The sequence below is a fragment of the Athene cunicularia genome (assembly GCF_003259725.1).
Source record: "Athene cunicularia isolate RWA chromosome 1 unlocalized genomic scaffold, athCun1 chr1_part2, whole genome shotgun sequence".
In the NCBI taxonomy this organism is placed as follows: domain Eukaryota; kingdom Metazoa; phylum Chordata; class Aves; order Strigiformes; family Strigidae; genus Athene; species Athene cunicularia.
In genome coordinates, this window is record NW_020799092.1 from 72020819 (window position 1) to 72035950 (window position 15132).

Consider the following 15132-nt stretch of genomic DNA (forward strand, 5'->3'; position numbering starts at 1 on the left):
TTAGGTTAAGCACATCCTTTCCACTGCTTAAGCCATTCTCAGGAAGCTCTTGGGGAGACTCAGCGGGATCACTGCATGGATTTGGCTGTATCTATCATTTTATCTGTATCTTTCATTTTATCTGCAATTCTGCTATAGGACATATGAAGATCTTCAAAGTACCAGTCATCCTTACTCTGCAAACTAAAATCCCTCACTGAAATTAGAATTGGGAGCCTAGCAATGGGGTTCCAAACCTTCTTCTTTAAATAAGAAATATAATGCTAATTAAGTTGTTTTTTTATAAAATACTTTATTAAGAATAAGAGTAAACAAGGTTACAAAAATACCAATTTTATTAACTAATGAAGATGCCATTAATTACAGAAGATTTGTAATACAAGTTATAACCACAGTGTTCCCTTTTCATTAGGCATTCAGCTAGTTGGATTTAATGGAAGCATTATTTTTCCCACTTAAATATGAAAAAATACTCTTGTCATATGCTGAATTCCACAGGCAGTCCCCTGAAGTTAGATCTCATGCAAGGAAACACCATGCGTAAATGCCCAAGAGTATGTTTAAAAAGGAACACCGTAAAACTTTAGGGTGAAAAGCCATGTTAGTTCCTGCCAGCAGCCCCAACATTCATAAAACAATAATATACCAGTGCACATGAGGGAGGAAGAAAATAATTGATAAGGAAACAAGACTAAATAACCAATACAATAGGTTTCATACAGGTTCCATGGGGGTCAACCAGTTTACAAACAGCTTTCCAGAAGGATGGCAATAAAGCCCCACTTCCTGATGCAGTTGCTGTAGAGTTGAGAATCTGTGTGCTTTTCAGTGTACAAGGATGTATGTAGATCAGTGCACAGCCATAGGGAAAAAGCACTGAGCAACTTTCAGCCCCCATTCTTTTGACAATCACATTCACTGATTTCAAGGGACATTTTGCCTGAGTAGATTTTGACCCTCAGAGATATGTTTGGACCCTCGTCGGAAAAGCTCTAACACAAGTGAGTAGCTCTGTCAAGTACATTGGCATTACCTGTAGCAAGGGTTTGCAGAATGCCTCAGAGAATTTTAATCTTAAACTAGAGAAGAAGATTTCAGCAGTAGCAGCAAAAATCTAGACCAGTACATTCCCAATAAGAGCTACAGATTCTCTGAGGGTCATGAGGTTTATAAGAGAAAAAGAGATCGGGAAAAAAGTTTTTTTAAGGGAAAAATGTTTCATTAATGTAAGGAAGAAGCATCAGCCAGTTCCAATGCCCAAAGAAAATCGGTAATTAAGTCAAACTAACTCCAGTAGCACAAAATCAGCTCTTAGGTTTTAATTGCAAAATTTTATATCCAGTTATTACACTCTTCACAGACCAAGGATTATTTACATCAAGGAGAATGAAGATGAAATTCAATGGAGTTTAAGAATATCCTTAGATAAGAATTTAAGTTCTGTACCCTATAATTCTAACATGAATAAAATCACATCTACAAAGTAATGTCCAGATCTCACTGAAGTTAGTAAGAGGCTTTCCAGTAATTTAGATGGGCACTAGATTAGGTTCCCTTGTTATTACAGAGAGAAAAATATTAGAACAGTGAAAAAATATCTATAGAGTATCCTTTCTTAAGAGAATCCTGTAGTTATAACAGTTGCCTGGTACGGTACCATTGGTACCAACAAGAAATATTCACAGGAATAAATGAAGTACAAATTCATTACCACATATCATTATTCTTCTCTTCCCTTGCTTTTCAGAGTCTCACATGCCCTCCATACCGAGACAGGGAGAGCAAGAGTATCTGATAAGCAAGTGCATACAAACATGTTAAGTTCTGGAGCATCAACTCTGCACAATTTATTTTACCGAGGCACTGCCCAGAACAAACAGGTAAAAATCCTTACACGTTGTCTAACAAAAAACAGTATTTTTATCATATATATATATATATATATGTGTGTATATATATATATAAAAATCACAGTCTTCTGCACAGCAGAAGCTTATAACTAAAATATTTTAGGATTTGATTTTTTTAGATAGACATAACAAAATGCCTGCAAATATAATACAGTGAGCACATAACAATTCTTAGAATACAAAGAGTGAACATGGAATTATCTATTTTATCCACATTCTACTTGTGACTGAAAACAAAACTCACTTGGAGTTTTTTAAAAGTCTCTCTTAAAAAGTTAATCCTTTCAATAAGATATGGTCAGTATATACTTAGTAAGAATACACTCTTCACATACATGGCAATAATTAACTGTAAATACAATAGGCTAAATCCTGCCCTCTTTAGGCCTAGTAAGTAAGAGAGCCCAAAAGGGGCATAGAGCCTTCAGAGGCAGACAGAATAGATTGAGACAGACTATCTGCGTAGCATCCACAGCCTCAAATCCGCTGCACAGAGAAGTTGCATCTTGTCCAAAGAGACTATTTACATCAGGAGGAATTTCAGAAGCTCTGCTTGCTGAAAGACTTCTTTCCTTCTTCTTATGTGCCAGTAGAATCTGCTGGATGCTTGACACAAATCTCAGCAAGCCAACCCACTTAAGCATGGGCTGAAACTCATCCCAGCTCACCAGGAGACGTGAGCATATTTGAGTCCCACTGAAGTCAAAGTGCACTGCTGATGAAAATAATTTGGTGAGTCAACACGAGGGCTGCCTCCCAAGACAGCTCCCCTGAAGTGGTTGTTTTCTGCCAGGGCAGAATTGAACCCTGCGTCTTCTGAATGAAATGTCCTTTTTTATGTCTACACTGTGATGTCAACTTAGCGGCTATGCAGTTGGATATACATACCATACAATTTGCTACTGGAAACATTTACAATTACATAGTCACAAGTGAAGTAACAGTGCAGTTACTTATGCAATTACATGTACAGTAGTAAAACTAAAAATTGGATATATGTTATATCAATTTTCCAGAAATTACAAGGTAATTGGTGCCACCTATAACAACATATTTGCATAATAATTCCAGCCATACAACTAAATGTCTAAAAGAGAACAAGTGCTTTTCATAGATGCTGCTTACTTGTTCCCTTTCCCCGTCAACGTAAAGGAAAATGGTGGTTCCACACACAGACAGGAAACACAAGCTGCTGAGCTATTGATGATGCTTTCCATATTACATACAAGATCATATCAATCTCTGCAGTAATTTTACTACCCTGAAAGGAATTATACAAATATATAATTTTGTCCAAATCTAGGTAAGGTTTTATTAAAGATCTCGAGTCTCTGAAAGACTATTAATATATAACTTACTTATTCTAGTATTAAGACCCTCAGCCAAGTGCCAGATTCAACTATTCCTTTTCCTGCTGTAAATACAGAGTTACTTTCACGAAATAAAAAGAATCAACTGAATTTTTAACACTTGAGAAAGACCGGAGCATATTTGATTGAAATTTCTTTCAATGGCTAAAGTCTGCCAATAGCGAATCAAGATTTATTTTTCAAAATGTATGAAATATTCTCTTTAACATTGTAAATTCACAGTTATTTCTGGGACTAACTTTAAACAAATGATCAATAGTTTGTTAACCAGTCTGCTTCTATATCTCTTCCTCATCCAAAAGTTTTTTTGAGATATCTGTTAGGGGACCACATACACACTGAAGGAATCAGGAGCAGAACTGGAGTCTATAAGCACTGTGTAAAAGGAAGAGATACTGACTTCTACGAGAACTCTGCTCATGGCAGGCTTGTCAAAGTCCATCAATAATAAAAAGATGAATTTCTAAAGAGATTAGTTTTAATGAAGTATCAAAATCTTTGACCTCTTATAAGGGGGGAAGAGTAATATGATCATATATGATGTCCTTGACAGATGCATCTATATCTCACTAGGTCTTTTGTCATATATGAAGAGAAATATATGGCTCATGGAAAGAATAAGATGTGTTAAATAAAACTATAATTTTTTTCTCCTTCTAAGATAATCTGAAGAGCAGCATAAAAGAGGTCATATGATCTATTTCTTCAAAGCCATTTATCATCCAGTAATAATATCTTTGCAAAATTGTTTACCCATTCAAGTATCTTCAGGAGATATGTCACCATACTTGCATATACTGTAAGTCACTTCAACATTTATAAAACAACACTGATAGACAAAAACACCAAAACCACCCATAAATATTAAAAGAAGTTCAACAAACTTGACTATCAAGTAGTTAAAAAATTGTTGATCTTTACATTACGTATTAATTCCATGCTGTCCAAAATCTTTCTCTGAATGGAAGTTGTTGAGTTTTTCAGGGTTTCCTGTAGGTCATCATAATCTTGTGTATCCATCGCGAATAATATGAGACTCGCACAAAAATCCCAGGACGATTTCGAATGGCACATCCACGGCCAGGAACAATGACACCAACTACTATCTTCAGCCTGTTTTGGTCACAAACCAAGGGACCACCATAATCTCTCTAGGAAAAAAATAAACATAATGTATGTCACTTCTCAAAGTGCTTCAAGACACAGTTCCCACCTGTCTCCTTCTGATTGGTTTCTTTTGGGGATGACCTAGCCCAAAGAACAGCCAATAGAGTTATTCTTGCCATAGGACAAAAACTAGCTTCCAATATCTTTTTCACAACCAGAATTTATGAGAGCCAGTGCCAATGCTAACCTCAGGTTGCTTCCCAGACAAATGAAATCCAGTGATCCAATATTACATATGATTCTAGTGACTTCTGACTACCCGATCTTACTCTCCTCTTTCAGTGACCTGAAAGCATGCTTGTTTATGTGCATGTAAACCAGAGGAGCAGAAAGTGCATAAACATCTTTGTTATACCAGGCTTTGCATCAAAGACTACTGACAAAGCCAGGTTAATAACCTTCTGTTAGTCAATCATCCTGCAAGGTCCTAGGATGAGAATCTGTGTGTACTAGTAGGGGAATCCCACAGCCATAATAAAAGACAATATTTTGCAGACATAGTTCTGAGATATAACTTGTTAAAATATACTTTTTCATTATCCTGAGTGAATGAGACATCAATGCACCGGTATATACATTCAGTGAAAATATGGAGTATGGCCGACTCAGATGAGGTGCTTATTTAGCACTAAAATACAATCAGATTAAATCAAATTGAAACAGTCATTTGGATGATACATTCACGTAGATTTGGAACTTGAACACACATACTGCAGCTTTTACTCAGGTAAAATATATACTGAACCTAGCAAACTAGCTGCAAAACTAAACAGTAAATGTTCATATCGGATAGTGAGACATTGTTTCAAAAAATAAAAGCTGACAATTACCATTGTATTCTCTTCGGATCACCAGAGAAACAACAATACTTGACCTTTATTTGGTTTGGGTTTTTTTTCCTGACTGACTGCAGATTAGTTCCCACATGAACAATGAACTATGTCAGTACCATCAGAGCAGCTCATAAAATACTTTCAGGAGTGGAGTTTCACCTGCCAATCTGATTTTGTTTCTCTGCCTGTTCTCTGCTGAGCAAAGTAGCTTCAAAGGGGAACTCAGGGAGCAGGAAACCATGCAGTGATTAAGACTGATTGCTAATATTAATTCAGTACATTTCTTCTTTCAGGGGAAAACAAAGTGCAAAATCCCCAACAGACTTCCACGCACATGTTTCATTTACACGCCTTGACATGTCTGAGAGCTCATTAATGATTAAATATTTGATTTTTATGAAAATACTTTGTAATAACAAAATGATTCTATGGAATATTAATAATAAATGGAAGAGACCTCAGCCTGATGAAGACCTAATTTCCCCGTGATATGGTAGTACCCTTGGGTAGGGAAAATTTCACTACTTGGTTAAAAACAATATTATGAAATCATCTATTCTACTCTAGATATTAAATGCTTAATAATGTTCACGACTGCTTGCCTTCTAGACACCATCTAATCAGGCAGATTTTCCACACTAAAAGTTATATCTTCCTGTAATAAATAATTTACAGCATTTCTCCTCAGATGTCTTTCCTCCATCATCAAAACTAGTCCTCAGCAAAGCAACTGTATCAAACTATACTTTCACTGAAGTTGTTCTCCTGTTCTCACTGATACCTTGCTCAGGCTTGCTTAGGGAGACCAAATACTTCAGCCTTCTGACTAATACTGAACCTCATTATATATTTGAATCTTTCTCTTTTCTTCATAACATTATCAACTCAACTGAGCAGTGACATTTTTGTATTTTGAATGCAAGTCCTCATCTAAGTATTTAAATTTGCTCCAGCCTTTGCATTCTGCTCAATCAAACTGTACTGCTGTTGCTAGCACACAGCCCACTTTAACCCTTATTATGCAGAACACAAATTTGTCTCCATCTAGCAAAGTGTTTAGTCATATATTTAACATTCATATAAAACCTTTACTGGTGTGAAGGTACAGTGAAAATGAAGCAAAGGTACCTCTTCCTGCACTCTGGAAGAAAATAGGTCACTAGAAATACAAATAATTTTCCATTGCAAAATAATAAAGTATTGTCTTGTGTACAAGTTTAATGCAGAGAGATTAATTATAAAAAAAGTACAGTAACTTTTTTTCTGGGAAAGATATAAACAGGATGATGTCTCCTAATATATTAGGTAATATTTACCTCACAAGGCCCAGCACCGATGGTTTCAGCCACAGCACAGATTTCTGACTCATTCACAATTATCTTCCCTTTGAGATATTGGTTGCATTTCTCATTTCCCAGAATAAGCAGGTTTGCCACTCGGAGAAGGCCATCATAGTTAATTACTAGGATTGAAAAGAGAATGAAAATTTATTCTATTTTAGGGGAAAAAAATAATTGAAAATGCAGCCTGGACAAACTTATGTAATTTCAGTTATTGTACTTTTTCTCCAGTACTCACATTTTTGTCCATCCTAACTGTTATCATACATTTGTCTTTTGGATTTCTTATGTTTGCTACAAATGAGATTTGCAATAAATTTGTTTGGTAGACATGTCTGTTCAGTTCTCTGAGAATATCTGGAGATGTTTTTTGTATTAGAAGAAAGGACTATGTAACTGAATTTGCTCAACAGTTCACCACCAACTTACCCTGTCGTGTCACAAAAATCAGCAAAAGTGAGCCTGAGAATGTTTTGACTCCCATCAGTGGAGCAAGAATTTTGCTCCCTGCCTTAAACACAAGTTAATGTGTAACAGTGCCTGTCATGGCCTAGGGAAGGATATGTGACTTGAAAAATACTGATCAGAGCAGAGTTTTTCTCATTCTGTGCTGGCTCAGCTACACTGAATGACTTTGTGCCTGCAAGGGCAGAGCCATAGCCTTGTGCAATCTCCATTCATCAGTGTGAAGGTCAGGAAGCAGGAGCCCTGTGGAGCTTACTCTTGTTCTACATGTCGAAAGACAAGTCTGCACAAGCTGCGAAAATAAAGAAAGAGCCTGGACCTACCCATTCTCTGCACAGCCATCAGAGAAAATGCCAAGCTTGCCCTTCATTGACTTGTTTTCTTGGAAAAATGGATGTAACACTCCTTCCTCACCTGACCAGGATGCAGTGAGGATTATAATAAGTAGCGCATAAAATATAGTTCAAAGTCCTTGGATGACAGTTGTTATGTTTTTATCGTATTACATAACTCATGACATTGCAAATTCCTTATCACTTCTCTTAAGCTAAACTTTCCTGTGATGCTGCACTGTGCTTCAGTCTGATTTCCCTGTCCCCCAGACAGCCATTTCTCCTAGATGATAGCTAACACAGCCATTCCGGGAACATCAAAGGCAGTCATCTGGGAGAGGGCTGGTACAGATTACCAGCCACCCACAAAGAAATGCAGAGTAAGGGTTACAAGGAAGAGAGCCTCAGAATTACAGTCTAGTTTCTGCTCTGCTTCCAGGGCAGCGTGAGTGTATTGCTGATGCTTAGTCAGGGTCTGTGGCAAAAGACATTTGAGCACAGTAATTTTCAGAGTAATTATTGTCAACTGGCAGCTATTAACTTTATCATCAACACATAATTAGCCAGATATAGTATTTACCAGACTAAATAAATGCCTGTTATCCCACATATTTGTATTTACTTCACACAAAAAACTGTGTTTAATAAACATTAGTAAGGTTGCAAAGTCAAGTACTCAAAAGTTAAATGCCAGAATTAGGGCTGCCTGTGCATCCTCAGTTCACTGTCTTTGTGTACGTTAATTATGTCTTTGATTACATGATTCTGTATTAGTTTTTCCACAGGGCAGCCTACTTTGGGATACAGAGAAGTACTCCTCAAGTAGATGAATTTTTTTAAAAAGTGTTAGAAGTCTGCAAAATAATTCTGACAGATTTTTTAAACATGTAGAACGATATTTTTCTCCAATTCATTCTTAGAAATGTTTGAATCATTTTGTCTGTCACTGCAGAAAGAAAAAAAAAAGATGGACTAGTAGAAAATATTTAATGTCAAATGATCTTAGATAAAATGCTCAGAGATTTATTCAACTAGAAAAAAATTGAAACTGTATTTTATAGCAAAAAGTGTCGGACAGTTGTGGCATCAGGCAATACCAGCAGCCTCACCTATAATGACAAGAGGAAGTAAGCTGCCAATGTATTCATTTAGTTTTTAAAAATAGTTTCTTACATCCAGTGTATCCCCATCCATAAACACTGCAACTTGTCTTCTCTGGAATGGTACATCCAGAAATGGGCAATCGGATTATTTCTACAAAATTTGTCAATATGGCAGGTCTGAAAAGAGAAAACAAATAATAGATATAATGGATTTTACTTAACCTTCTAAAATGTATCTTTAAAATGTCATTAAATCTATTAAAGATCACAGTAATTAAAAACTGTGCAAATTATTTTCCTTCCTGTTCCATCTCTGAAGAATATGATGGATTTTTCTACCTATTTTTTGTGCTACAGCTGTTAACTGTCAAAAGACTTCTTGACATGCTGTCACCACTTTTATGCTATTTAACTTGGATTTTCATTTTAAAAGTAAGTAATGATGGCATTTCATTTGAATATATAGCTTTGCTAATATGGAGAAAGTTTGAAATATATACACAAGGATCTCGGTTACAATTTGGTGCCTATTCTATAAATTAAAACCATATATATTTTTCAATGTGTGTTATTTTTTAAAAACGTAAGTAAACAAAACAGAACAAAGCCAATGAAAAAACCCTCTAACAAACTTAAACTTGGTTATCAGGGAAAAAAATGTAGGCATGATTTTTATGAAGAAACATCTATTTTCTGAGTAAGGTAGATGGACCTGTATTTCTGCATATATCACGTAAAATTTCTTACAATTGGAAGTTTACCCCATGGAGACATTATCTGCAGTATCAGAGATAGCAGAGAACTGAAATTGTAAATTTTTTTTAGGAAGAATCTTATTTGTCAGTTGAAAATCCTGGAATTGGGAATAATAGCTACTAACCTGCTAAGTTTCAGTAAGACCAAATCTGACCCTGTGGGGCCATATACCAGCTGGGAGATATTCAGAACTTGTCTATGCTTCTCCTCTCCCTTTCCTTTGATATTATGGACTCCAAGCCAGGCTTTGTAGTCTTTTAAATCTTTGTACCTAAATGAGGCAAAGGTGGTTAGGATTTTGCTGAGTTTATAATAAAATAACTTTAAAAACTCTGCTTAATATGATGATGCTAGAAGATCTTAACAAATACTCTTCACTAGAAATGGGTTTATGCTGCCAACTGCTATTCCAAAATCAACATGCTCAGATGTAAGTTTTTGGTCTGAAGCCACAACATAATTTTATCTTTAACTGACTAAAATCTAATTTTTGTTTCCTAATAGTATCCAAACATTCAGATCCTTGGACAATATGAACATTTGAACTTCTTGAGATTTACCCCAGTTTGCTATTTTATTCTATCCAGTTAAGCAGAAGCATGAGATTATTTTTATAAAGAGGCAATTGTCTAACCATTACACTTGGAAAACATATTTGTACTTCTATGAAAAATAGCCAGAGCTCTTTTAGATTAACAACAATAATAACAGAAAATACCAAGGTCCCACAGGACTTTTACATCAGAAAAGCAGTGATAAAGCCAAACAGGAGGGAAAACCGCTGCATTTAAATTGAAGAAGTGCTGTGCTGATGAGTTCCTGAAAATAGATGTATTTCAATATTGCAAAACTACAGACTACTGTACCGAGAAGGGAAACACTGCCTTGCTGTTAGAACCCACTCTTCCTTTATCAAAGTACCTCCACAGATATGCTTATTCCTGTGGGAAAAAAAAAAAAAAAAAAAAAAAAAAAAAGGCAAGCTAAATCTTTGTAACAGGAACTGGACTGAAACCTTCAAGCAAGTCCCCAAACTGTCACCAGATGTAAACAACATTTAGTCATTATTCACGTAGGTATTATTCAAAGCATTGACCTCAAGGTGGAGAGTTCCTATTTGATTACAAGCCCTATGAGATTTCTGTCCCCACATACTTCAGTTGGAAACAATCTGCAATGTATGACATCCTACATGTGATTATAGAAAACCTGCAGCATAATATATCAAGTAAAATTAAAGCAATTAAGCATGACAGTTCTTTCAAAAATAAAGACGCCTGTGGAATGCAGATTAATTAGTTTCCTTCTCTGAGCCTCCAAAATCACATTTATTTTCTGCAGCTCTTTGGAAAGCGAATCAGAATTGTCAGCAATTTGGAAAAGCTTAAAATCTCACAATTTATAAATTCAAATCACACAAATGTTCAAAGCTTTGCAAAGAACTGCTGGAAAGACCCCAGACTCTATATGAAGTTCAAAGACATCAGAATAACACAGATGCTTGCCTTTTTTTTTTTTTTTTTAATTGTATTTTGGTTGAGGAACAAAATATCTGGTCCAAAAGGCTGGATTCTTTTTAAAATATAGATTGTGCCCAGTTTTATTATAAAAATGTCACAATCAGGACTAGAAACATGTTCTTTCATGTTATGTTTGGATCACTAATTATTAAAAGAAATTTACAACATTGCATCATCTGCTTTAGAAGATTGACTAGTATTCATAGAAATGTTAAATTTATTAAATTTGTGAGACAAATGTAGAGCTGATTCCATGAACTACAAGAAATTCATCCAAATATATTTAAATATACCTATTAACGGAATCTGGATCGGATATATAAGAAAATTGTCATTGAGCAGTTTAACATTTAGAGGTGGGCCTTTTTTACCAAATATGAATACAAGTTTCTGTGTATCACTAAGCCTTTACCACTCAGACATGACAATTCCATTTTGAGTGGTACAGATAGTTTTTTGCAGAAAGTCCTGAAGTCATTAAGGTTTTGTTTCAGAAAACATTCTATTTGCTTCCTTGATAATAATACAAAATCAAACTACATTTTTCTGCCCACATGTAACACTGAAAAATATATTTTACTCCTGGAGTATTCCAGGAATCCCTTCTTCATAAAAGAATCTGAAATGGTTTAAGCACTCATCTATTTAATGGTATTTTGTTGCATAGCATAAAATCCAGGTTCAACTACCATTAGTAATCTAAATTTTAGGCACCCAGGTGTAATTCACCTTACCTGTCTAAAAGTTAGTCAAACATCAAGGCTGCTTTAAAAATAGTTCAAATATAAACTCTTCTACAATGATTCAGCCCACCTATCTTGTAATTTAGTCTAGGAATAGTGACGTTCCTCCAGAAATATATTTCTGTAACCATCTGCTAAACTTCCAGAAAGGTTTAGTTCTGATTGGATCTTGTAAAATGCAAAGATTACCAAGGATGGGAAGGATCCCCAGATTTCTCTATCAATGAAGTAACATAGAAAGTAGGCGGGTTTATCTTTTTCTTTACTCCAGCTTTTCATTTAAGACCTATTTTACAACATGGTTTCAAAAGAGATGATGAATCATAAGATAATAGAACTGAGATATACTTTAGTCTGTATCAGCAGACAAAAAATACCTTTTTATTTACTTTTTTTCATGATAGAAGATACACGACTGATACATATCTCCTGTTATACATTAATGATTCACACGTCCAGCTAATCAGTTATGAACCAGAGTAATGAACGTAAGAAACAGTAATTCTGTGTTCTGGCTTTTACACAGTAGCAAAGTAAGTCCTTCCATAATGTATACACTTTTCTGACTGTACATGTTAGAGTTTTGTTTTACAGAATGAAAAGGATCTCTTTATAGTTCCTACTTATTTTTTCAATAAAGAATAAATTTTAGTTGTGTACAATGATATAAGCAGAAAGCTAAATTTGACAAGGGGATAAATCCTGAATCCAACACTTCACTTCTGCTAAAATGAAAATGTTGATATAAAACTTAGGGTTTTTTGTAAAATTTTCTAAAATAATTTAATGCTGGATGCTAAGCCAATGTTATTAAAAGGTCTGCGGTTGCTAAGCAAAAGAGCAGAACTTTTGAATGCTTTTTGAATGCTCTAAAAGCTCATGTGTGTAAATTAGTGATAATGAACATATAAATATTTCACTGACGGAGTGAATAGTGTGGAATCTCCTGATGTTCCGGGCATGCTGATTTTCTGCTTTTACAGAATTTAACTGTAATCTAGAAGTATTCTTTTTATGGTCAACATTTTGTACAGTTCCAAAACAAATATCCTAGTAGATGTATTGGTTTTCTAATCAAAGTGATAGTTACCTGTATGTCAAACTAACCACCCATCCTTCGTTAGTTTGTGTTGGGATTCCATTTACAACTCTCAAATGTTTTGTTGAGGCACAAGGAATAACAGTATCTGAAAGCAGGTCCAGAGATCACATTTTACTAAAAACAGCGGTAGGAAACCTGTACAGTTGCACATAAGGACCACAAAAAGGTCAATATTTATTACGGATTAACTTTTCTGTACTAATGAAATATATTTCTAGAGCATCAAAACTACTTCAGTAAAGGCGGGTCAGTCTATATAAATATTCATAGGGAATATAAAGTGCATATATTTTAAAAGATTTTTCAGAAATGTACATAGTTATAAAGGAAACATTGAAAATCATTGCCATATCTCACCACTGGCAAGAAAGGACAGTGAGAATAGATAAAGGGGTATGATAAAGGGGTTTAATAAAGCTATTCTACATTTTCCCCTTGTAAAAGCAATTTTTCCCAAACGTTTTTTTTTTCTGTATCTTTAACTGGTCTTTCTCTTGTTTTCCAATTGGAAAGAAATGACTAGTCTTAGAGGATAGAATACACGCACGGCACACTACATCTGCAAACTTACTTACCATCCAAGCCGGTTGTAGTAGGAGTTGTGTCACCTTCACCTAGACAGACACATAAGATAGTCAAAGTACAAAATTAAATCACATCTAAAAATTGAATACAGTAAAAATAAACAGTAAATCGCATATAGTATAATAGTATAATATAGTATAATTTTAATAGTTCACAAAGTTTTAAACTTCGATGATTTCCTTAACACTCTGCAAAAGCACAGTTTAATAAGGATTTGAAACAACGCAGAATTTCATTCCAATAGAATGAAACAAGGATCAAACATTTTGCAACAGTAGTTTCAAGCATTTTTTTCTTGGCTGAATCTTGAATACATCAATCTATCATGTTCAATTTACATGTTTCACTCGAAAAGCAAATGCTGAAAAATGAAATTGAGGCTTTTCTGTAAGGAACTTAGAAACCTTTGAAAATTCAAAAGTCCTTTTATGTTGCCATCAGCAAAAACTTATCAAAACGTGTTCCCCCAAATCTGATTTGGTTCTTCTATCTAGTCCAAGTCAATATACAGTTACAAGGTTGCTTAAACGTGGTTTAAAATGCTTGTCTTCAGTGAAGTCTGCAGAATGACCCAGCATTATGAGCTAGAAACACACTTACTGCTACTGAAAGTTTGTACAGGTACAGTTTAAAACAGTCTCATGCAACTAGATTTCCACCATTAAGCATACATATATATATATATATATATATATATATATATATATATATATATGTAAAAATGTAAAGAGTTATATACATAGTTAAATTTCCATGTGTATGCATATATATATATATATATATATATATATATAGTGCAGTTTGAAGACATGAGTTAAAAGCACCAAGTCAGTGCACTTGGGAACTGCCAGCATTTTGTCTGTATTGGTTAAGCTGGTTATCTGTACCTGAGTGAGCTACTAGTAGTGTAATACTAGACCATAGCATTTACACTTGTAAAACAGACATATTCTATCTCTGGAGTTTGATTCCAGAAATCATAATATTCACCATTGCTGTATACCCTACAAATGTCTTCTGTGAATATTTCCTTAGGATTTCATAGATCCAGATCATGAACTCAGAATGAGTGAATAATTTTTTTTTTTTTTTTCGGCTGTTCTTTATCTCTATTGACACAAATAACCTTTTGCATAGTTTGTTTACTCTTCACATAGATGCCAAAATATCACCTTAGACTTCAAATATCACTTCTTAGAGATTCTGCAGTTCAGACTATGAGGAAATGAAGCAGATTGCTTCTAGGAATGAATGTAACCTTATCCTTAACCTCTAGAGATCACAGACATACGTTCAGAGGCCTGATTCCCCATCTAAATGTTCTCCCAGGATATACAGCACAGTGATTAAAAATAAGAATTGAAGAGACATAAATATGAATTGCACATTTTTCAGAATAAAACTTCTTTTTCCACCTAATGTCAGTTTAGTACTGGATTTTAATTTTGTTTATTTAAGTTTATTTATCCATGCAACTTTGGAGGAGCAATGTTCTTAGTTCTTGCCAGGAGTTAAGTCATCCCATAAACGTCCAGATGCAGAATCTAATAGCGCATATACACTTCAGCATACATGTGGTGTGTTATCCTAACTTTACAAAGTAGTATAGGTCACATAAAGAGACTATGAAGCTTGTAGCTCAGAAGATAACTGTCCCTGGGTTTCTTGAGGCCACAGTCAGCATTCTGACCATTAGACAATTCTTTGTCTCTGTCCAGCCCTCATTCAATAGCTAGATCTGCTGGAAAATGTTTGACAATCTGTAATAGCTCTTTTATGCTCCTTCTGCATAAATAAGCCTTGAAATCTCCAAGCTGGTCAAGGAAAAGGATCGCTTGTTCATATATTGCACAAACAACTTCTGTCCATTCATTCTCAGTCATGCACAATTGCTTCTTTATAGAAT

The 15132-nt window shown here is 34.9% G+C and overlaps 1 protein-coding gene across 1 annotated transcript in view; it reads right to left on the bottom strand.

Moving 5' to 3' along the window:
• Positions 1-333: 333 nt before the first annotated feature.
• Positions 334-15132, bottom strand: part of HGF (hepatocyte growth factor) — a 51484-nt gene continuing 36685 nt past the window's right edge. The window contains exons 12-18 of the mRNA XM_026868015.1: positions 13217-13255; positions 12630-12726; positions 10143-10217; positions 9401-9547; positions 8591-8697; positions 6597-6742; positions 334-4431 (exon numbers count right to left, since the gene is read on the bottom strand). Coding sequence (XP_026723816.1) covers positions 4261-4431; positions 6597-6742; positions 8591-8697; positions 9401-9547; positions 10143-10217; positions 12630-12726; positions 13217-13255 — 782 coding nt within the window. The 3' untranslated portion in view covers positions 334-4260. The remainder of the gene's footprint in view (positions 4432-6596; positions 6743-8590; positions 8698-9400; positions 9548-10142; positions 10218-12629; positions 12727-13216; positions 13256-15132) is intronic.